This window comes from Lissotriton helveticus, chromosome 4_1, assembly GCF_964261635.1.
Source record: "Lissotriton helveticus chromosome 4_1, aLisHel1.1, whole genome shotgun sequence".
Taxonomy (NCBI): domain Eukaryota; kingdom Metazoa; phylum Chordata; class Amphibia; order Caudata; family Salamandridae; genus Lissotriton; species Lissotriton helveticus.
The window spans coordinates 475,403,351-475,428,646 of record NC_136063.1 but is presented as its reverse complement, the minus strand read 5'-3'; the positions used below and the strand labels follow the sequence as shown (position 1 = coordinate 475,428,646).

The 25,296-nt window shown below is 45.2% G+C and overlaps 1 protein-coding gene across 1 annotated transcript in view; it reads right to left on the bottom strand.

The window, feature by feature from the left end:
- NBN (nibrin) overlaps positions 1–25,296 on the bottom strand; it is a 429,498-nt gene that overhangs the window by 79,269 nt on the left and 324,933 nt on the right. Inside the window, exon 12 of the mRNA XM_078687062.1 lies at positions 2,542–2,631. Coding sequence (XP_078543188.1) covers positions 2,542–2,631 — 90 coding nt within the window. The remainder of the gene's footprint in view (positions 1–2,541; positions 2,632–25,296) is intronic.

The following is a 25,296-nucleotide window of genomic DNA, read 5'->3' as shown; positions in this document are numbered from 1 at the left end:
TACCTGCATGGAGCAATATAATTAACTAATTTGTGTCGTTATTGTCTTGTGAACTAATGCACAGCTTAAATATAAATAAACGCAATATGAATGTGCTTATTGTACACATTATTGTGCTGAAAAGTCGTCGGATATGTAAGTACAAAATGCATTTATGTGGCTTACCTGCTAGGTAATAACTAATAGGGAAACATTAGTATGGTGGGAGGTAAACAGAAGGGCTTCAGTACCACAATTAACATGAATTTGTGTTTGTTTCTATAATAGTTCCAAAAGTGACCTCTGAGGCCTACAAAATCTGGTTACTCTGGCTAACTGTGAGCAAGTGCTGGACTGCGCATGCGGGCCCAAAGCCCGCCAGCGAGAGTGAGCTGCCTGTACTCGGATGGGAAGTTCAAGGCTGCTTTGCCCTGAAGTTAAGATGATTGCCAAAACATGGACGGTCAAGCGTTCTGAACGTGGGAATATAGTTCAAGGTTGCGAGTCAAGGAAGTGACCAGGCCAAAGACTGTCCTAAACAATGCCGCATTATAATTTTGCTGATTCACCGTGAATATGATGTTGAAATGGTGAGGAGATGCTCACCCACCCTAAATTGTCCAATCAGAACCCGAATTGGTGATGTTAGATACTTTTTAGATAGATTAAGTTAGGAAATTAGTGTATAAAAACCCCTGATTTTACTTAGATGTAGTCGCTCTTTCGATTTCCTCTCGAAGTGCTGTCGGATTGCAGATCGATTCCTGGATGTAAGATACTTTGAATTATTTTTCTTGTTTACTTTGTAGGATTGAAGGATAAGATGAGGGCGTTAGTTAGGGATGTTAGGAGAGAATGAATTTGGAACTATCTGTCCTTTGCTAAACTTTTAACTGACTTCTAAATAATTGACTGTTTTCTGAGCTCTAAATAAAATGATCATTCTGAAATAAAGTTTAACATTTTTACTTAATAAAGAAATAATCAATGCCTAAATGTCAGACATAACGAAGTTTTGCTTTTAAAAAAATTGGGAAAATGGAATATTAAAGCTGGTCTTGTGATTTTCCTACGCCTAATTTTCTTTCTAGCAGATCCATTGCCACTATGGTGGTGTGTCTGAATAAAGTTCATGTTTGTTAAAACCATGATAAATTGTATAATTTATAGGTGTAAATAATATCTGGTTAAGTAGGTTAGACACTCCGCCAAATGTTACAGCATTACTCCTTTGTGTTTCACCAAACCTTGAAACCAAGTTAAGTAAAAAGAGTAAGTGTGCAGTTTTATGAGCCCCACTGACGAATGAGTGTGTGTTCCTAGGTTTCAGGGAAATGGTAAGTGCTGATTAGAAATGATTTTTGGAGTTCCGCTGTAGCAGCATCACCTTTTAGAATCTGCATCTGTAAGTCAACATTCTTTCCTCTGCAATAAGATCCTGCACTTCAAACAAAATCGCTTATTTATGTGAATCTACCTTGCTTTGCTCTATATTGCTAGTTACATGAATTCATGGCACAATTTAAATGGGACGCTTGAATGATAACAGGAATTTCTGTTATTTTTACAGTGCATGTTAATAGCTAAATTGCCAAAACGGTACTAAGAACTTTTCTGTGACACTTTAATTGTCCAATACTTTTATGTTATCGGGGGCCTCTGGCATGGCAGCTTGCTGGTTGCAGCATTGGAAATTCAGGGATACTGGGCACTAGTTAGATCCTCCTGAACTTAGCTGATCACCTACTAATCTGTTGAACAATAGGTCGGCGGTTCCAACACACTAATTTGGATGCGACCACACATAGTGTCTATGGAAACATCAATTTTCCGATGGAAGCTTGTGCGGCGGGCTGAAAACACCTGCAGCACAAGCTCCCATTGAAAAATGGAAGTTTGTGAACATCGCTGCACCCTCATGGTGCATGCCACGCAGTGCAGGGATTTTGAGGGGGGCACCCAAGGCCAATATGTGGAAAGCCAGGGAGAAAGAGGGCCCTACTGGGGGCCCCCAAAGTCGCTTTCTGACATCCAATCCATATTGGAAAGGCCGACATGGATTGGCTGTCAGAAACCAACATCATATTCCCGATGTCGGAGCCAAGCCTGGCTCTGCCGTCAATGAAGGGATTGCGATTCCACTTCTGTTCCGACAGGCTCACAGAGCCAGTTGGAAGAGGAGCGGAATACCTTTGCGGTTTTCCATCCGACCGTCATAATCAAAATACGGCGGTTGGAGGGAAACCTTAGGATGTCGGGCGGAGACCCTCTGACATCCAAATTAGGCCCATAGTTGTTTGCTGCAGTCTCATGTTCTACCAGTGTCGACAAATAAAAACACTGTCCTTTCATCCACTGTGGTAAAAAGTCCAATACATTTTTTTAACAAGATAGTGCTTCCGGGAGGCAGCAAAAGGATACAGGCTAATGAGTGGATCTACGGTTATTTACAATTATTTTTAACGGGCAGTTCATTTCAATAGGAAAGAAGTTGTATGTACATATACTGTTGTCGTGCATAAAACCCAAGTGCGTCAATGTAACAATCACAGAGCTGCTTACTTTTGTTGGCTTCCTTAGAGATTCCGATAATTCCACTTTCATTTCGGATTCCCTTTTTATATTCTGCATGGACTGCGACTCGCATTCATCCTGTTCAAAAACAACACATTGCAGTTTTCTCTACCAAGCAAGACATGCTGTAACAAGACTCTGCCACAAAAGTAAAAAAAAACGTAATAAAAATAATTTGAAAAAATAACAACACAATGCAGATCTAACATAACACGATTCGATCACTACATGATGGAAGAGGTGTGGCGTCGCGGCTAGGGCGACTGACTCCGGAATCTGGGGATCACGGTTCGATCCCTGGCACTGGCGGCAGATTAGCCCAACACCATGTGACTCTGGGCAATAGCTTGCTTAATCTTCCCGACGGCCCCCAGCGCCTAGAGACCCTTACGGGTGATTGTTCGCTTTGCAAATGTGGATTATTCTTATTATTATTATTATTACATGTGTAAAGTGACATACATTCCGATGTCTTTTTATATTTCCATCTGAAGCAGGACCGTGGGATATTTAGCTCTTACTATTAACACAAATGAGCCTGATATTATCGATGGAATCTACTATTATTACACAGTAAAAGGCACCCTTTCATTACATCCAAATTCACGGTGTTTCCTAAATCACTCTTAAAATTATAACATTCCTGTTTCTAAAATACACAATGGGCCTCAGAATGACGTTTTTCAGATAATTCAACACGTTTTTTGTTTTCACTCAAGGTACCATAGTCTGAGGGTGAATGAACTAAGCAAAAGCTGTGCATACTATCATTCTGTTTGTTTATACTTAATTTTAATTTGCAACTACCTCTGATCAATGAAAGTCTCTCCTCATCACTTAAAGTATCCTTATCACTTAACATGTCTGACACCCAGAAGCCACTTTAACTTCTGCTCTCCAGATCTCTCCTCATGTCCTAACAGTTATAAGATTGTGACTCCTTGTAGAAAATCCTTAATAAACTATAAAATCACTTTATGTTGTTCGCCATCTTGTGTTCGTTTTTTCCTCTATTTAATGCCAAGATGGCACTAAGCTACACCCACTGCAGATTCCGGATAGATTGATATGAATGTGGGTATTGAATCTTAACGTTATGCACACACACCACAAGGGCAGCTTAACACAGAGATGTATCTTTCATAGATTCATGGTTAGATCATTAAAACCAGACAGGATTTTCAACACATCTTGATCCACTTTGATATTTGTTTTGACACAAATATCCATGCAATATAGCCTTATAGCCCACCGTAGTAGGCTATACTGACCATTAAAGGCCCACTCCAGCATGAAAAGCCCTTGCCGAAGACGAGGGCCTTTAACAAGAAAGCAGGACTTTAATGCCTGTATAGCCCAGCTACGGAGGGCTATAAGGTTAGTAGAACATTCCCCCACTAGAGAGCAAAATGTTCTAACAAATAAAACAAAGGCCTCACAGAGCCCAAAGGATTTGAAATCTCCTTGGATTCCCAGTGAGACCTTTTTTCACAGTAACAGCTGTGAAGGACAACATTGGAATGTTGGAGCTCCGCGCTTCTACCGGCCATTAGGAGCCCGGAGCACTCCATTGTTTTCATTAGTGCTCCCAACATTTCAATGTTCTAATTGTACTTGGTGGACATACTTAAAGTTCTAGATGGCTCAGCTCTACAGATTCCATACAGAAGAGCACTAGACCTCAATGCCTCATTCAAAGCGTCATTAGCTAAGCAGAGCATCAATAATTTTTCGGGTAACAACAATGCTTTATTGAATACACTACTTGGATGTACAGCATTGCTTAGAGACTGCTTGTCCCTGATTTGGCTTATCTAATGGCTACAATGGATATCTTAGAGATCAGTCTACACTCTGTGTGCAGGGAGTGCAATGTTTAATGATTTGGAAAAACATGTTCGCAGCATGTTCTGCTGTATATTATGCTATGCACACTCTTGCCATCTAGTATTCAAATAAGTGCTTTCAAGGTAGACATAAACCCCACCTCAGATTGTTTGTTTTCTGCCATTAGGCTGCACTTGCTTTGGAGTGCTTTGTTGAAGCTGTACATCAAGAGAAATTATGACACTGGAGGACAGGGGAACCAAAGACTTTCAAAGTAGAATTGAACACACCAACTAACAGTGACCAAGAAGGGACTGTGCTAAAGAGTGTTGGGCTAGTCAGTGACTCATTTGGGAGGGGGCAGGGTGTTGGGAGGGAAGGTAGGAAGTTATTGAAAACACTACTTTTAAATTCTTTCCCTGATAATACCAACATTGGGTCTGTAAACTTTGCTAGCCAAAGGCCAAGAAAAGAGCGTTTGTTCAAAGGGCGACACCTTTGCCTGGCACCTGGCACCAAAGACTACCTGGCACCATAGAGACACAATGTGCGCTCACTATGTTCTCACGCAGCGCCAAGACTCTAACGAGTTTACCACCAATGGAGTCATTGAGAATGTCAGAAAATTCAAATATGACACATATTTGGGGGTGTTGGGTAATCCAGAATTCCCAAAGAAAAGAGTGCTATCTGGTAATTATCTCCCCAGATGACTTTGATTCTGGTTCTCCAGTGCGCCTGCAAGCTCTGTACCCAGGCCAAAGCCAACCCTTTGGAATTAATCTGTTGAGTTGACAAATGGTCCCAAGACATCCGGCCTCAAAAGGAAACAGTCCCCATGTATGTAGAGGACAATCCCCCAGGGATGTGCCTCAAAAAGTCTCAAATTGATATATATTTTGTTTTAAAAGTCCCTTGGGAGCACTCCTTAATGTGCTGTTGATTATTGAAGCCTGAGACCACATCATTTATAATATTTACAAAAGTTGATGCATTTATGTTCATTATTGTGTAACAATATGTACAACATTTATCGAACATTCTGATAGTATGCTTCTAGTTAATTTATTCATGTATTTATTTGAATAGTTGGGAGCTAAGGAAAACATATAACGACTTTAGGCTTAAGCATAATGTGAAAATAAATTGACATGTTATTTATCCGACCTAACATCATGGGTTACAAGGTTTATTTTGTCAAAATTAACAATTTGGATGCTATGAAATAGCAGTTCATGGCCCCCTGAATGAGAAAGAATAGGGGTTGATACCTTTAGGATAACAACAGAGAGCAGCACAGCACCCACATCAAGATTTCCTCTCACAACAGTCATTTTGCAGTCATCATTTGGCCTTATCTTGCAGATGGGCCTCTGGCTAGAAAAATAGATGAAGTCTAGGTACACACGTGTTGACTAAATTGAAATATTGAATCCTAATGATGGTAAATCTCTGATGCAAAATATTAGCAGTGTAGGGATCTATCCTTAAGAATGCACAATGTAATCTGTTGCCTATTTGCATTATTTTTACATTCCGTGATTTCCAGTTTTGATATATTTGTATTGACTTCTGCAACTAAATGCTTACATGATCCTGCATTATAACTGGCTTAAAATAAAACTTTTAAACATTGAAACTGAGGAAAATTATATTTTGCCTTGTTATATGTGCCTACGTGTTCCCCATCCTATGTTATATGTGCATGATCGATATGCATGTATCCCCCTATGATCGATTAAAGACGCAATTCTAGTTGTGTCCGACTCTAGTATGCCAGTATCCAGTTCTCGTGAAAGCAACGAGTATTAGGCCTATGTTGCCACGTTTCACAGTGTGCACGTTATATTCCCCGCATTGTCCTCGTTTCTAGGCCTCAAAAGGGCCCGGACACCAGATTCAAGCTCCAGTCTCCTGAACCCACTCCGAGGAGCGATGCAGCCCCACCTGCATCCCTGACCCTTCACTTACTTCCTGCCAAGCAGCGCGGTGCCCGGCCTGGCTCTGCCTGCCTGTCTGCCAAGAATATGTTATGCTTCCAGTTATCAGTCCAGTTTCTCGTCTTCTGCATTCCTAAGCTACTGAACCGCATCAGAGTTTCAGCTATAGTCTAGTCTTTCTGTCTCCATGTAAGAGAAATACTGTATTAATATTCATAGAAGATTCATAGCACACGCAATACATGTAGAATAGATGCATGCACCAGCCTTAGTGTCAAGTAGCCTTTGCCCTGATAACTTTTAGATTCTATCAACATGTAATCCAAACACCAGATACCAGATATGCTATAGGTACATGTCGTCCTGACACCGCAGACTTTAGTCTCCTCTTCTAGTGCAGAAGTCATAGCCCCAGTTCTCCCTGGTAACACGTCATTGCCCGTTTACGCGCACCACTAGGTTAAAGGTCCCAGCTGCTCTCAGGTAGCCCCCTCCATGTTTCCGCCCATTCATGACACTTCTATGACGTTTCACATCACATGTCTCAGTGCACGCCCTGTACACGCCTTCTGTTTCCGCCCATATGTTCTTATCTTACGCTTGTCACTAGTTACGCCTACTGTATGTAATGTATTTGAAATGTCTTACTATATATACACTGCACTGTTAATGAAATGGTGCAGCTGCCTTCCTTCCTTCCTATTTTATTTCAGGCTGTCCCGATCCAGTCCCTTCCCTTTTGCCTGAATAAAGCCTGTTCAACTCGGATACATCGGATCCTGCCTCTTATTTATTGAGCTATCTGTTATTGTTAATTTAGTCAAAAATAGTACCGGTAATTAATTATTTATTTACCACATAATGGCGCCCGAATAGGGACGAGCCCCTTTCTCACGCGCTGGAGATGCAACGCCGGTCCCCTGACCCTCTGCAGCCGTGACGGAACAATACCGTGCACGTGCAGATATTTCTGCTTCAAGTCTCCCTCAGGCCCACGGAGGAGACGGAGACTGCGGTCCGACATCCAGACGAAGCGGTGTGGAATGCGGTTCGTCCCGACCAGAGCCCAAGCCGAGAGAGCAAGGTCCGAAGTATCCGGAGGCCCACCTGTTTCCGAAGTTCGTAGTCCGACGTCGTAGCAGTCCAGTCCAGTCCGAGGCCTTCCAGTTTCTGCTTCCCGGTGAGTACCGTCGCGGGGGAAGTATCTAGACAGGATCATTAGTTTGTTCCTGGTCCGTTGGGTTTGGGTACACAGATCCAGTCCGAAGTATTCACCTAGGTGGATACGGTCCGACGTGTCTCTTTATGGGACCGGTATGTTCTGTACTGTTTTAGCAGTGCATCCAGTAATTCTAGTAAGTCTGTTCTCGAGAAATTCATGTGTTCTGTTTTCAGTGTATAAGGTAGTATTCTGTTCGAAACTGTTATTAATGTATTTTTATGTCGTGGTATGAGAGATTTGTTTGCTATTCTATTACTGTGATTATTGTGTATTGTGTTCCAAGTGTATTACTGAAAATGCCTCTGTTCTCGAAATTACGTCAGTTAAAGACCAGAAAAGGGTTACTCGAAGAAGCAGTTCCTGTCCCTCCCAGGGACAGTCCAGGACATTTTATGTATCACAAGCATGGCTTAGATGCCATAATATATCTAGACTTATGGGCGGACTATACTAAGGAACTAGAAGAGAAATATAGATGGCCCGTATCAGGTACATGGGATGCCGAGTGCATCATGCGAGTAGAAGAAGCATTATGGAAAAAGAAAGCCAGACAGTCCCAGAAAGATGCCATCGAGTTATGGCGCAAAGAATCTCATAAAAGAACCGAAAAAGAATTCAGAAAAACAGAATTAGGTAGGGAATCCGCCGAAAAAGCCCAAGAAAGGGAATTAATAGAAGAAGGTGAACGAGTTAGAGCAGAACAGTCAGACAGACAGAGAAATGCCCTTATTAAAGGCATGTATCCTCTTCTTGCCGAGGGCTTGCCGAAGGCAACCCCGGAAGTACCCTGTAATTTACCGCCGCCAATGGTCCCGATTAAGCTACGTCATAAACCGACCGCAGCTGACATATTTCTTTCGTCCTACTTGGACGACACAGTCCCAGCATATGCAGATCATGTTCTGCCTGTTCCGCCTGCTCCCGTTAATAATGTAATTCCTGTCCCGCCAACTACTGTTCCCGGGGGCCAAGTTAATGTGCCAGCACCCCCGGACCAGCCCACAGTAAACGTACCCGCTTTGCCAGTTACCTTACCAGCCCGTACAGTATTCACCGACGATTCTAGTTTAGGTGCCGCGGGGGGAGGTTCTCCTCGCACCCCGCCTCAACCGAAACGTCTGACGCTGCATGACATAGCGTTACAGCGTACGCCAAAAGTGGCGACATACACAGATCTCAAGCGACTTCTTACTGACTGTATATATGATCCAGTTCCAGGCGAAGATCACATGATCTTATATTCAGTACGTTTAAGACGGGTGGCCAGCTTTTTGATCACCCTGCCCGATATGAAGGAACATCTGAACAGAATATATTGTTTCATCCGTACAGGAGAGAATCCAGAAAGTATTCACGAAGCTATGTCACAAAGGAAAGCCGAGGTTCAACTTATGATTTTAAAGTTCCTGATTAATAGTTTAGTAAGAGAGCAAGATTATCCAGGAAAAGATCAAGAAGAACTGAAAGTCCTGACCAGGTGGAGTGACAATATAGCCGATGGAAAACACAAGACACAAGGTTGTATAGAGAGTATGTATAAGAAAATTCGTAAGGAAATAATACGTATACACAAGGAACGAGAAGCAAAGAGAGCAACCGAGAAAGAGAGTGACTCTTCTACTGAAGAGGTAGACAGCGAGAATCCCGACAGAATAGCGTATGTAGGTAGAACTAGACTTTCCGACCGACATTCACGCCTAGATTACAAGAAAGTTTTTCCTCCTCCAGTACCAGAACAGTGTTCTCTTGAGCAAGTATTCCAAGCTACCGATCACATTCTGAAATCACGAATAGGGTATAGTGAGCTTAGTACAATGCATGAACAAGAACTAGCCCGATCAGCAGTCCGATGGACTAGTGATTCTACCACTTTTCCAGACGAAATAGTGGCACAAACGTTTCTGAAACTGCCCCCAGCCGAGCAACGTCTGGTGGGTATGTATATGATTCAGCACCTCATTACACTGTATGAGGAACAACATTCTGATCCAGGTCCTCTACATGACGTATTGAACGAGTTACTCCAATACAGATGGAAAGGTCTAGGTACCGATTTAATTAGTGTCATTCTAGAACAGCGCCACAAATACCGAACGTTTCTGAATCCACATTTTGTTCACGTCTCGCCCCCAGAAAGAAAATCATTCTACATAGACAGACAGAATCCGTTACGAGAAGTACATCCAGTTAAGGGAGAAGATGGTAGTCTAGAACGAGTATTTGTTTACACCCCTATCACGAAAATAGAACTCTTAGAAATGAAAAAGTTAATTCCCTGTCATGATAAAGATCCAGCAGGGTTTCACCGTGAATTAAAGGACATGCTCCGTATGGGAGAATACACGTATCCTGATATTATTAAAATGTTAAAAGTCCTGTTGCCTGCGGGCATATATGAAAAATTAAAAGAAAAAGAATGGGAGGTGGGAGAGAAAAAGATAGTTTGGACAGCATTAGAAACTGAAGATAATACACGAGTACCAGGTACCGGTCTTGGGGATAAAGCTAAAGCTTTGCCCGAATTGTTAATACAAGTTTTGCCAAGATTACTAGCCACGAAAAAGGAAGATTGGGATGCCATCTCTGCCTGTAAACAGAAACAAGACGAAGATACTAGTGATTTTTATTCTAGATTTGAGAAATGTTTCATTATTAATAGTGGTCTGAAAACAAGTAGTGAATCGTACCCTCATCTTTTTGTTACCAAACTAGTCGAGAATTCAAGTCCACAAGTTAAAAATCGAGTACTGAAAGTCGAAAGTACCTGGCAAGCTAATACTCCGTCACAGATGCTCCAGATGCTCCAGTACCACCAGAACAGAATCAGGGAAGAGCAGGAACACGAAAAGAGACGTATGAAAGACACAAAAATGAAAGTACTAGTTGCACAATCTGTTCCACAAGACAGTCAAAAGAGGGGTCCGAATCAAGCCAGTCATCCTGCAACTCCTGTTAAAGGGACATGCAATTACTGTAAACAGCCAGGTCATTTTATAAACGAATGTGCAGTTCTAAAACACAACATAGCTACTGGTAAGACGAAAGAAAGACCACGTCCGTCTAGACAAGAACAAGTTTCACAGACTTCCCAGCCACCGCAGAATGCACAACAGACAGTTACAGTACCGCAGCCTATAGCTGCAACACAACATGTTACACAACAGATGTACCAGTATGCACAGTCAGAGTATCCAGATTATCAGCCATATTCATGAAACAGCCTAGAGAGGGAGGTAGGCTTGCCTCTCATCGAGATTCCTGTAGATCAAGAGGGTCCCTATGTACACAGTCAAGTATTGGGGAAAGACAGAAAGTTTCTGATTGATACAGGGGCAAGTAGGACTACCATCAGTCATGACGAGGTTCCAGGGGCTCCGCTCTCAGGCTCTAGAAATGTTTCCCTTGGATTTTCAGGAAAGCCTATTGGTAATGAAATATCGAAACCAGTTACTCTAGAAGTCGGTCCATTGTACCGAACTACAGACTTGTTACTCACGAAATCTTGTCCAGAGAATCTGTTAGGCATAAAGACTCTTAAAGAATTAGGAGCAGTCATATGCTGCTCCCCAGAAGGGGTCCGTTTGTTTCTGCGTGATTTTAAAGGTCATTATGTATTACGTGATTTTGATCCAAGATTATTGAATGTATCGCAGCATTTATGGGCGCAAGGTCCAACTGATGTAGGTTGTATGCATATCACACCCCATCGTGTTGCTCAAGGAGTGGTTGTAGAAACTGACTCCAATGTATGTAATTCTCCTATCATTCCAGTCCTGAAACGTACTGATCCAAATGTACCTCCAGTTTATCGATTAGTGATTGACCTTCGAGAACTTAATAAATGTATCATACACCAATACCCAGTGGTCCCTGATATTTCCTCACTCTTGACAGCCATTGATTCTGAAGCCACGTTCTTTACAGTTATCGATCTCAAGAACGCATTCTTTAGTGTCCCTATTCATCCAGACAGCCAGTTCCTTTTCGGTTTCTGTTTAAATGGAAGAAGCTATAAATTCACACGAGCTCCTCAAGGATTCACAGAAAGTCCTAGTATTTACAGTCAAGCACTTAAAAGACAACTAGACAATATTCACATGCCAACTGACACTGCCCTGCTCCAGTATGTCGATGATCTACTGATCACAGCCCGTTCTGAACGTGACTGCGAACGTGCGTCACTTACAGTTCTGTATTTTCTGGCCGAGATGGGGCACAAGGTGTCCCCTTCCAAATTACAATTCTGTGTCCAGCAAGTGGTCTACTTAGGACACTTACTGTCCAAGAGGGGTAGGCAGTTGACACCAGACCGTATCCAGTTAATAGTGCGTCTTCCACAGCCCAAGACACAGAAGGAGGTACGAGCTTTTATCGGCCTCACTTCTTACTGTAGACAATGGATTCCTCAGTACGCATTTCTAGCCAAGCCACTGATACAGTTAACGACACAGGAGGCAGCCGTATCGACTGTCCTCCCTTGGACCCAGGAACATACACTTGTTTTCAATGAGTTAAAGAAAGCTTTATGTAAAGCACCTGTTCTAGCAACACCGAACTACAGTAAGCCTTTCACACTTTTTGTTACTGAACGTGATGGTACTGCATTATCTGTTCTCACACAAGATCAAGCAGGACAATACAAGCCCTGTGCTTATTTTTCTAGCACATTAGATCCAGTAGCCCAGGCTCTGCCTGTGTGCCTCAAGTCAGTTGCAGCCACAGCTCTAGCTATCAGACAAAGTGATTCCATAGTGTTAGGACACTCCCTGACAGTACAAGTTCCGCACTCCGTGGAAGTTCTTTTAAACCGAACACAGACTCAGCACGTTTAACAGGTTATGAACTGACACTGTTCCAGCCACACATAGAAATCAGACGCTGCAACATTTTAAATCCAGCTACATTGTTACCGTCAGTTACCTCTAATCCTGCCACACATGACTGTGTGGAAGTTGTTAACACTATGACAAAGCCAAGACAAGACTTGACAGACATTGCATTGCCTGATCCCGACCTGACACTTTATGTGGATGGTTCATGTATGAGAACAAGTACAGGAGAACTAGTAGCCGCGTATGCAGTGACTACTGACACCAAAGTTATAGAAACACATCGTATTGACACCCTGTCTGCTCAAGCAGCAGAGCTAGTCGCTCTGACCCGAGCCTGCATACGTGCCAAGAACCTGAAAGTAAACATATACACAGATTCACGTTATGCATTCGGAGTCGTACACGACTTTGGAGTGCTCTGGCAAGAAAGAGGTTTTATGACTTCTCATGGAACCAAGATTCAGCATGGCCCCCTCATTCAAGCTCTGTTAGATGCAATACATTTACCGAAAGCCATTGCCATCATGAAGTGCAAGGCACATACGAAAGTCACTGACATCATTTCCCAAGGTAACGATCTAGCAGATCGAACAGCCAAGCTCACAGCTCAGACTCCAGATATTCCAGTTAACACGACATCGACACATATTCCAGATCAGACTACTTGTATGACAGTTAAGGACCCAACACAAGATGTAATAGATATACAGTCACATGTTACTCCCGATGAAATCAAGAAATGGTCCGAACAAGGAGGGGTCCAGACAGATCAAGGATGGTTGACGAAGGGAAAAGCCACATGGTTTCTCCCCGACTCTATGGTTCAAGTCATTATTAACACCGCACATAGTCCAGCACACTTAGGAGAAAAAGCCATGTTAGACAGTATCCAGAACATTTGGTTCAACAAGCATTTACGAGCAGCAGCCAAGCAGAAAGTGCGTACCTGCATGATATGTTGTCAGTTCAATCCAGGTAAAGGTGTCCCGGTGGAACAAGGTGGATTCCATCCTCCCGACCACCCTTTTGAAGTCCTCCAGATGGATTATATTCAGATGGAGCGATGTCGAGGTTTCAAGTATGTCCTCGTAGTCGTATGCGCTTTGTCCAGGTGGACAGAAGCATATCCAGTTCCAGATTACACAGCTGCGACCACTGCCAGGCAGTTGGTTCGTGAGTTCTTTCCCCGCTATGGATTACCTAGGGTCGTGTATTCAGATAACGGCCAGCCATTCTCATCCGAGCTCATGAAACAAGTTTCCCTTCTGTTAGGGTACCAGTGGAAGTTCCATTGTGTACGCCATCCTGAAGCAGCCGGTCTCGTAGAGAGACATAACCAGACTCTGAAAATCCGCATCGCTAAAGTGTGTGTAGAGAAAGGTGTAGATTGGATAGTAGCACTGCCAGTCGCCCTTTTCTATATGAGAATGGTCGCTCACTCCCGTTCAGGTCTGTCCCCGTATGAGATAGTGTTTGGACGTCCCCCCAATATGTGGGGTACACCTAGACCCCGTACCATTACCGATGTTGACAGTAATATGCTGACAGATTACCTTGCCTCCTTGATGTCTGCACTACAATCTTGTCGTTCACAGGTTGCCGCTGCATTTCCAAACAACACCGACGTGAAACCGCACGAGGTCGTTCCGGGGGATTTCGTGCTGATCCGAAATTTTGATCGTTCAAGTCCGCTGGAGCCCCGCTGGAAGGAGCCCCGCCTCGTTCTCCTCACCACCCGGACTGCAGTAAAGGTCGAGAACAGAAAAGGGTGGCTACACGCCAGCCACGTCAAGAAATTCCATGGACTCAAAGCTAAATCTTTTCTCAAGGACTGCCCAGAAACTGAATCTAAACTTCCCCTGTTAGAGAAAACTCCGCAGCAGGAGTATAAATCCAAGTTGAGGTCTAGTAAGTCAGCCAGTTTAATTGTCTAAGTCCCTCTCGGGTGAAACGGTTAGACAGGTTCCTGACATGTACAAGACAGACCCACACAGTGAGAGAGTTAGTCAAAACTCTAAGAGATGTATCATTACTCTGTTCTTTCTATTATTTTTAAGCCTTATGGTTACATGCATCAGTTATGCGTTACATTTATGTTTTCCTATTTCACATGTACATATGTTTTCTAATGTTACAGTAGAGCACACATTTAGTGACCTGCCTCCTCACGAGTTATCCTATCGTCTTGCTATGCGTAATAATACTTTTATCCGAATGCTGCACTATTCACACCAGACCAGCAATGCCACTAATTGTTGGGTGTGTGGTCGACTCCCCCCTTTCCAGACATCGAAGGGAGTTCTGCCACTTTTTCCCTATCCTTTTTCACATAATGGTTCGTGTGGAGCATGGTCCACGTTAACGTCATCCTCAAATGATATGTCCCTTCTGAATAGAACATGTTTCCCGGACAAGCAAGGTCTTTCCCATAGAACAGGGTTAGATCTAGAAAATGAAGTATATGATTTAGGTAATTATTCCTCGAATTTCATGGTTTTGAATGTTCAGTCCGATACTACTCCAGATTTGCCTGCTATTTCAGTTCTACCAGTTAAAGGCGAATTATGTGTCAGAAAGAATGGTTCCGCACATGTAGGACATAGTGATTGTACTACTGTGGTCGAGTATAGTGACAGTAGGAAATCCATTTTCAAAGCCTCACGTCATTCTTATTTTGTTTGTGGTCAGACCGCATATGTTCGTCTGCCCCTTGATTGGGATGGAACATGTTATATTGCCTTCCTACTGCCACCAGTTTTTCTAGCCCCATCTGATTATCACAGAAACACACATCTAGTACACGTTAGACATAGAAGGGAGACTGAGTCCCCAATTGTCGATCAAACTGAAACTGCCTTAGAACAATATCAAGATTTCAATAAAGGTTTCTTTTTCTTCATAGGCCCTGTCCAGAATAGTAAGTTAATACGTAGGCTAACCAGAACCCTTGAAGCAGTAGTGAATGAGACTACTTCCGCTCTAGGTAACTTAACTGAAGAGCAATCTGCCATTAGATTTGTCGTGCTCCAAAATCGTCTCGTTCTTGACGTCATACTGGCCGATAGAGGAGGAGCTTGTAGAGTCATCGGATCTAGTTGCTGCATTTTCATTCCTAATAACGCGCCGTCTGTTTATTCAGCTATAACCAGACTTCATAAAATTGCCCATCAGTTACATCAGAATCCAGGCACCTGGACATGGTCCGGTTGGCTCTGGAGTATAATATCTGCCTGGGGATGGAAAGTATTGTCATTCCTAGGTATAGCAGTAATGATCATATTCAGTTGCTGCCTCTGTTTACAATGTGGCCCTGCGATTTGCGGCTTGTGTGCTACCTCTTGTATTCCTAGTCCTAAGTCCCGTTCCAAGACAATTCGAGACGAGCAAATGATGCTATATGAACAGATAGATGGAATCATGAATATTGATGTTTCCTGATGGAAACGTAGGGCACAAGGAGGGAATGAGGAAAATTATATTTTGCCTTGTTATATGTGCCTACGTGTTCCCCATCCTATGTTATATGTGCATGATCGATATGCATGTATCCCCCTACGATCGATTAAAGACGCAATTATAGTTGTGTCTGACTCTAGTATGCCAGTATCCAGTTCTCGTGAAAGCAACGAGTATTAGGCCTATGTTGCCACGTTTCACAGTGTGCACGTTATATTCCCCGCATTGTCCTCGTTTCTAGGCCTCAAAAGGGCCCGGACACCAGATTCAAGCTCCAGTCTCCTGAACCCACTCCGAGGAGCGATGCAGCCCCACCTGCATCCCTGACCCTTCACTTACTTCCTGCCAAGCAGCGCGGTGCCCGGCCTGGCTCTGCCTGCCTGTCTGCCAAGAATATGTTATGCTTCCAGTTATCAGTCCAGTTTCTCGTCTTCTGCATTCCTAAGCTACTGAACCGCATCAGAGTTTCAGCTATAGTCTAGTCTTTCTGTCTCCATGTAAGAGAAATACTGTATTAATATTCATAGAAGATTCATAGCACACGCAATACATGTAGAATAGATGCATGCACCAGCCTTAGTGTCAAGTAGCCTTTGCCCTGATAACTTTTAGATTCTATCAACATGTACTCCAAACACCAGATACCAGATATGCTATAGGTACATGTCGTCCTGACACCGCAGACTTTAGTCTCCTCTTCTAGTGCAGAAGTCATAGCCCCAGTTCTCCCTGGTAACACGTCATTGCCCGTTTACGCGCACCACTAGGTTAAAGGTCCCAGCTGCTCTCAGGTAGCCCCCTCCATGTTTCCGCCCATTCATGACACTTCTATGACGTTTCACATCACATGTCTCAGTGCACGCCCTGTACACGCCTTCTGTTTCCGCCCATGTGTTCTTATCTTACGCTTGTCACTAGTTACGCCTACTGTATGTAATGTATTTGAAATGTCTTACTATATATACACTGCACTGTTAATGAAATGGTGCAGCTGCCTTCCTTCCTTCCTATTTTATTTCAGGCTGTCCCGATCCAGTCCCTTCCCTTTTGCCTGAATAAAGCCTGTTCAACTCGGATACATCGGATCCTGCCTCTTATTTATTGAGCTATCTGTTATTGTTAATTTAGTCAAAAATAGTACCGGTAATTAATTATTTATTTACCACAAAACAATGCAAATTTCTTGTCCGTGTGCACTTTGGGCGAAAGGTTGCCAGGACTTTCAACAATAAATTAAAATGCCCGACAGTCTCCTACCGATTTGTTACATGCTGAGTACGCATTATCTTCAAGAAGGCTTGTAAGGGATGAATGGGTCACAGTTTGCCCATTGATTCTGCTGAAGCTGGTAAGTTGGTTCAAACAAGCTGTATGAGGGCCAATAATAATAAACTGATTTGTGTTCAAAATAACTTTGTGAAAATGTAACAAACATCTTACCAAGGAATAACCTCAAACACAGCCTTACAGAGGAACCACCTCAATAGAAAGCTTGACCTCCACGCTCAGTCAATACCCTCTTAATGGTTGATACTATTCAGTGCTGAAGCTAGCCTTCATCTCCAGAGGAGTGTCTGGGTGCAAAGGCCTCGGTCAAGTCCTCGTCATAGAAAATGACACAGAAACCCACAAAACCTTCGACACCCAGAAGGGTAGAGTACAGTCTAATGAATGTTAGTGCACAGTGCCCCATACAGGGCATTTTGTTGTGCAACCTCCATGCACACACCACACACATTAAAGAGGCAATTTACAGGAAACTTAGGGCCTAGCCTGTTCCCAAGAAAAGGAAAACTGCCTCCTGTACAACGCCAGCTACTCCAGAGCAAGTCCACTCTTGCATACCGATTCAAGGAAGGTATAACTTCTGAACCACTGCCACTCTAAGAGGACCAAGAGGAAGAACCATTAGTCTTATTCGCCTGATCACATTTTAGTGAAACATACAGATATAGTAAAACAATGTCCCAATATTGGTAGACAACGGGAAAGAGGAATTCCTCATCGAAACACTCTGCAAAAGTGAAAAAAACAAATTGATACTGACGCATGCTGAAGATCAAGGTCAAGAATTCTGCTGAGAATTTGCACCAAAAATAGAAAGGCAATTCAGGCCTGCGCCACAATTTCCTCTCTTTATTCAGAGTCATATCCCCCCAGATTCTCTGGTACTATCTATAGTCAGAGAGCTAGCTTTGATGCAGCGCACAAGAGATACCCCACCTCGGATATGGAAAGCAAAAAGATCGCCATTGATGGCGTGCAAGTGGAGGTCAGGGGAGCACTGCAGTGGCATATTGCTAACTCAATTGCTCTCTTATCATAATATGATATGCACCAGTCAGAAAACTGCTGCAAAATCTGCCTGATCCTTGTCGGAAAAGGACACAGGAGATCATGAAAGAAGGGAAGATCATTTCCAATGCCAGTATTAGGTGTGCATTGAAAGAAGCAGATAGAGCCTTCACAAAGACCAACACAAAGATACTCTTCCACTGTCCTGCATGGCTTCGGAATTACAGATTCTAGCCTGAGGCTCAACCACCTCTCAACATCTTGACCTTCGATAGGGAACAGCTGTACAAGCCAAATGTAGATGAGATACTTGTGAAAATAAAGAAGGACACTAAGCTCCAACAGCAGCAACAAAGGTTTACTTTTTGCTGGCCACTAACAATCCCAACAGCAATACCAGTCACAGCAGTTCTTTCAAACTGACACTCAGCAGCAACACATGCAAATCCATTACGCCAGATAATTGTTCCACTGTAGTGGTTGCTCTGGGCCCAGAGGTGCCCAAAGAAGGGGTACTTTTACCACCAAACACAGACTTTCTGAAAAACCCACCTGACCATACAATCTGTCGGGGCAACACTGAGCTTCAACAATGAGACAGAATAACATTAGATCAGTGGGACCTCTGCACCACTAGCCATGAATATTGCTTGGAATTCCATACAACCACTACCATAGATTCAACAAGTTATATTTGCTGCACTTGTTGGAAGAGATGACTGCTTTACTCTAAAAAGGAGCAACAGAGACAGCACCTGTACGTCAGCAAGGACAGTGGATGTACTTCCTGTACGTTCTCATACACAAGAGGGACACAAATCTGAATCCCATTCTCGAGCAGCTCAGACAGTACATTCACATGCAAGCACTTCAAAATGGCGACACTATAGGAGGTCATTCTACTATGTATTCAAATTTTAAAAGAAGCCAGGAGGTCTACTAACCCAGTATGTTATGCAGCTAAATGGAATTGTTTTGCCACTTCTTGTACTACACAAACATCAATACGTTTAAGCAGGTTATGCTAAAGCCAAAGGTACATGGTATGTTACCCATCGAGCACTTTCCGCTTGTAAGAAAGGATCTGCATTGGCTTTCTTAGGTAACATCCCATTAGCATACATATGCAAAGCTGCTACTTGGACTTCAATTCATACATTCACCAAATGTTATTTAAAAAACAAAAACTTATTAGGTTTGTTTACATCAGATTTCCAACCATAAACTATCAACATCCATCATATTGTAACATGCCACCCAGTAATCTGGCCATTGGCTCGGTACACAACACCAACATTGAGGAGCATGGTCTGGCCACGAAAAACGATGGGCGCTTAACCTCGGAGCTCCATGTTGAGACAGGCCCCGGACAGTGGCAGAGGCATCTTTAGCACTGCGAGGGAGCCGTTAACAACCCTGTGCAGCAGTGAGACTATGGACACTAATGCCAGTGCCCCTATGATAGTGAGAGTCCCCGTTCCAGACTCATCCAGCGGAGTACGAAGAGGGCCTATGGCTGGATCGGGAGCCGGGGGCCCACAGTAAGGGGTGGTGCCCGCCTGGACTGCCTGAGGGCGGGGTGCCCATGGCAGACAGCTCCTCCGGCCATATCATTGGCATCCCCAGGGGATCTTTAAGTCTGCACCGGCGCCCAGGTCACCCGGAACGCCCCCCACTCCCGCCCTCGCACAAACTAACTGGGAAAAGGACCTGCGGCAGGATCCGGAGCCATGGCTCCCAGCAGACCCGCCCAGCAGATCACATGAAGGGCCTGCGGTAGGATCGGGAGCCGTGGCCTACAACAAGGGGTGGCGCTCGCCTGGACTGCCTGAGAATGCGGTGTCCCAAGGAGGATGGCCCCTTCTGCCATGTTACCAGCAGCCCAGGGGGGGCTTTGAGTCTCCACCTGTGCCCACATCGCACAGAGAGCACCCTTCCCAGCCTCATGCAAGTGGATTGTGTGAAGGGCCTGCCACGGCCCCCAGCAAAGAACAAAGTCCGCCCGGACAGACTTACGAAGGGTGAGTGGCTCCTCCCACCATTTAGCCGGCAGCCCAGAGGGGGCTTTGAGCTCGCCCCCCTTTCTATAAGCCACTTCCTCCACCTGCGATGCGGGTGCCTGCATACACATCGTAATGTAGCTTACAAAGAGTTGAGGCCACCTACAGGCACCCCAACAGACTTCATGCTGAGATGGCTACCCCAACGAGAAAGGCCTGGATATAACCTAAGAGAGCCACAGACCCACCCACTGTGATACATTGCCTGTCTGTTTCCTACCCTAAACAGGACTACGAGCCCACGCTCGTCATCTGCGCAGGCAGAACTTTTACCCAAGACTTCTTCTACTATTGGTATACCGGCCGACCTGCACTGGGACAACGCTCCTGAAGCGACCCCTTCTACATGGCCCTGTGTACCCAGGGGCGACAGAGGGCCCTGACAACTATTATCTTCTTAATCACCACTTGCCGCTAGTTGCAGGTCCCTGACACGGTCTCCGCCAAAAACAAACCGGCCGGGTGTGCGCAGCATGCTACGACCCCCGCCAAGGAATATCCTCCTACGTAGATGAAGCTCATTGGGCAACTGAGGCCCCTAGGTGGAGGGCTATCTCTAGCTTGACTATAACCACACTGTACTCCTTCGGCCTGTCCAACAGCACAAAAGACCAGATGCCCCTAAGCCCCCTACGCAGCATCTGCTTGCCTAGGTCACGCCCCTCTTTCTCACAGACTGAACAGAGTCGGTGCACCTGGATCCTACGATATAAGTGAACCTGATGGGCTCACGTGCCTGTTACACCCCAGGACACACTGTACCCCTCCACTGAACACCGGACCAATTCCTCCCACTATTGCTGCCGCACCGAACACAACCATGGAACGGATACTACAAGAAATCTCAGCCAGAGGCAGTCAGCTGGAGGGCATGGATACGTCAATTTCCGCCCTAACTACCAAGACCAAGTTCATTCGTGCAGACATAGCCGGATTCCAGAATCGCTTGGATGGCCTAACTCAACGTGTCTCTGCAATGGACGAACACCTCAATAATATGAGACCAGGAACTTCTATACCTATGTAGTAAAGTTATAGATTTGGAGATACAAGCCACCGAGACAACGTCCGCTTTTTTCGGATTCCCAGAAAATGTGTAGGCTCCGATGTTAAAGTTTTCTTGGGGCCACCCTCTTGAAACTTACAGGCCTAACTTTTGACCCCCTCTTGGAGATGCAGAGAGCTCACCCTGTCAGACTGACACGCCAAGGAACGCTTGCACACTCACAACCGCATATCCCCTGCTTCTTACGCTACAAGCAGGCCAGCATACATTTGTGGGCCATGAGATCCGTATAGTAGCGGACTTCTCTAAGGAAACCAACGAACGATGCAAGGCCTTCCTTTCACCCCTCCTCCGGCAACTGGACATTAATTAAATATGGCTTCTACAAACCAGCGTCTTTAAGGAATTCTTTAACCCAAAGGAACTCTGTAATTTCCTGGCAGGTCCCACTCCTAAGTATATGGACCTTGTTGCCTCTACCCCTGGGAAAAGCTCCCTCCACCATTGCTAACTCTTCCTATACCAACCAGCGGGCTCCGGCTGAACTCAGGAGGCTCCCAATACAGAGGCAGAGACCCTGATAGAGTAGCTTGCTCCCTAGGAGACATGACCCAGGCTCTGCAAGCAGTGGCTGCTGTCACGCAGTAGCACAACTGGAAGAAGTCGCACTCTTCCAAGTAGGGTGCATCCTGAGACTTGGTGAACTGTGTCCTCCATGTCCTGGAGGGGATACAAGGACCACTGCACTGAGAACTGATAAAGAGGCCGGACGGCTGAGTACCAGATTACTTATTATAGATTGTTTCTTTGCATACTTAAATGTTTATCTTAATGTTTGCCTGCTACTGTTTGTTTGCATGCGTTCTATCTGCTTTGTGCTTTGCTTACTATGGTTTGCCTAATATCGAGTATCCCCTCTTCCAACCCACCTCTCCGATGCTGCCCATGTACCCGCCTGAAGCGAGCGTATAGTATCAAGAACTGTTATAATTGGCGGTCTCTAGTTGGCACAGGAAGGTACTTGTGACAAATAGGGACCCTCTCCTCTGGTCAGAGTAAGGGGGATTACATTCCTACAATAACCCCTGCTCACCCGCTAGGCGGCGTGGCGCGAGCAGTCAAGACTTATTTCAGAGGCGTTGTAAGTTAAGCATTGGTGACCACATACAGTAACCCAGTGACAACAGTACAAATGGACACCACACAGGTTTTATATAAAAAATAAGTTATACTTTATATAGAATCCACAGTACTATTAGTTTTCAAAGTTCTTGTTAAAAAGGCTTAAATCAAGGTTCTGTGCGAGTCGGTAGCCGGGACGGGCTACAGCGTCGTTAAAAATAACAGAGTCTAGCAAATCCAGCGGACCGCGTCGGTACGGGCCCACTCAAGTGTCGACAGACTCAGTCACAGTACCTTTTACTTGGGGCGGCCGGCACGAATATATGTTGAAATCCCGCATTCTTTTTCTCCGCGGGGAATAACAACGCGGTCGTTATCACGACCGCGTTGTGATTCCACATACCATTACTCCACAAGTCGGAACAACGACTTGCGGAGGGGGGTGCTGGAAGTTGGAATAGTATAATTTACTATTGCAACTCCAGTCTGTGCGGACACTAGGGAAGGTGTTGGATTTTAAATCTAACACCTCCCCCACCTCCGCAAGTCGTTGTTCCGACTTGCGGAGTAATGGTATGCAGAATCACAACGCGCTCGCGAGAACGACTGCGTTGTGATTCCTCACAGAGAAAAAGAATCGCTGTAAACGCTGTTTACCGTCCAGCACGGATGTGCGAGTTGGTTTCGGTGATCGTCGCGGTGCAGAAAGGAAGCGTTGCAGGACGCGTTGTCCCTCGATGCGGTGCAGGCAGCGGCCCGTTGACAGAGTAGGTGGATCCAAGTCTTGCATTGCAGGGCGAGATGGTGCTTCGATGCGGTGCTTGCAGTGCGGCGAATGAGCCGGAGTTCGGGAGCTGGCGTCGATCAGTCCGGGCAGTGGTGCAAGTCGGGCGGTGCATCGCGAAGCTTGTGAGGCGGTACCCAACTCCGGTGCGGTCACAGGACTCTAAGTCAGCAGCAGTGACCGCGTCGGTCAGACCAGTTCGATTCGGTGTAGTGAGGCGTTGCACGTCGCGGTGTCCTTCCAGTCGCGGTGCAGGCTACGGCTCGTTGACGGCGTCAGGACTGAGTCGGTGAGCTCAGAGCTTGCTTTGTTTGAGGCGGACGTTGCTTGGTGCGGTGCCTACAGGACACCGGGCTGGTCGTGAGAGTCGGTCACAGCTCCCTTCCTCTGTAGTCATTGTTTCCAGCAGTAATTCACAAAGGCTGGTGAAGTCCACTGGTCCTGAGACTTCGGTCAGGGGGCAAGCTCTCTTCCAAGCCCTTGGAGATCTTTGCACAAGTAGAAAGAAAAGTCCACAAAGTTCTTTCTCCTCTCTTTGACAGTCAGGCAACCACTGCAGGCCAATCCCCCAAGCAGCACTTCAGCTTGGGAATAGTCTCTCCTCAGTTTCTTCAGGTTCCTTCTCCTCAGCAGAGATTTTGTCTTGTAAGTCCAGAAGTGATCTAATTTTATGGGATCAGGGTCCCAATACTTATACCCCTAAATCCTTTGTTCTCTGAGGGGAGAGGGGCCTGTGCCCAGTTCGAGCCAGTTCTGAAGTACTCTGTTTACCAGACTTCTCCTTTTCTTTCACCACGCAGGGCAGGCACATCAGACGCCCCACAGGAGGTGGAGCCAGCATTGTGGAAGGCAAGTACGGTCCAGGAGCACTTTGTTGACAGTCTTCCTTCTCTTCTTTCAGTGTGCAGGGCAGAGACATCAGACACACCCAAGGGGGTGGAGCCAGCATTGTAGAGGGAAGGCCTAGCCCTAATCAGGTCCCAGGTGCAACTCCTTCTTCCCATCTAGATGCAGATCTCCCTATTCACCACGGGCTGCCCCAGCCTGTCTCCTGGAATTCCCAAGCCCTGTCACACATAAACCCAGACAAGGAATACACAACCTCGCAGAGGCGGGCTCAAATGGTTAGGCAAGAAAAAACCTACTTTCTAAAAAGTAGTGTTTGCAAACACAGAATATTAAAATAAACTTCACTAAAAGATGCATTTAATTATTCTGAGTCCAGGCATACTAAACTCGAATTTCTACCATGTTCTCTGAGTCTGCTAGGATTATAAACATGTAACAATCCAGCAGCCCATTCTAGCCTATGGAGAACAGGTAGCCTTGCAATAGTGAAAAACAAAAATGGCTGTAATTCACTATTAGGACATGCCACACACATCAGGGCTTGTTCTACCTTATACTTACAATGCACCCTCTCCTTGGGTCTACCATAGGGGTGACTAATATGAAGAAAAGGGAAGGTTTAGGGACTGGCAAGTCGGTGCACTTGCCCAGTCAGCATGACAGTACCAGACTGCACACAGGCTCTGCAGTGGCAGACCTTAGACACATTTTACAAGGCCGCTTCTGTGGGTGGCACAACCAGTGATGCAAGCCCACTAGTAGCATTTGGATTTACACGCCCTGGGCACACTCAGTGCACTGTACTAGGGTCTGACAGTAAACCAAACATCCAATCATGGAACCACTAATCAATACATCATTTTACAGTAGGGAGCACTTACACTGTGGCACTGGACAGCAAAAACACACGAGGCAACAGCAAAAATGGAAGGGAGACCCACGCCAATGGTGCCAGGTCTAACAAGAACCTAGTGACATGAGCTGCCCTGCGGTACCACTGCTCCATATCCCTATATGTCACTGTCCATTGTGGTCCTGCGCCATCCCCCTCACCCATCTTACATAAATTGACAGAGGCTACGACCCTGTGCTCCACTGATACTCTACAGACTTAGTGGATCCAAGAAATTCAAGTAGAGTGTTTTTTCTCCTCCCTCCTTGCCTGACTTTACTGAAGGCCACACGAAGCGTAGCCACACCGTCTCCTCCCTTTCTCGAATCCAAGCCCCAGACCCACTCACGCTCTATGTATACGGCTATGCCCACATCCACACCTTGCCAGAGGGCCTACCGGGCCTACTCAGCCACGGACCTCCTGTCCCTGCATCTCTAACCCTATACAAGACGCCA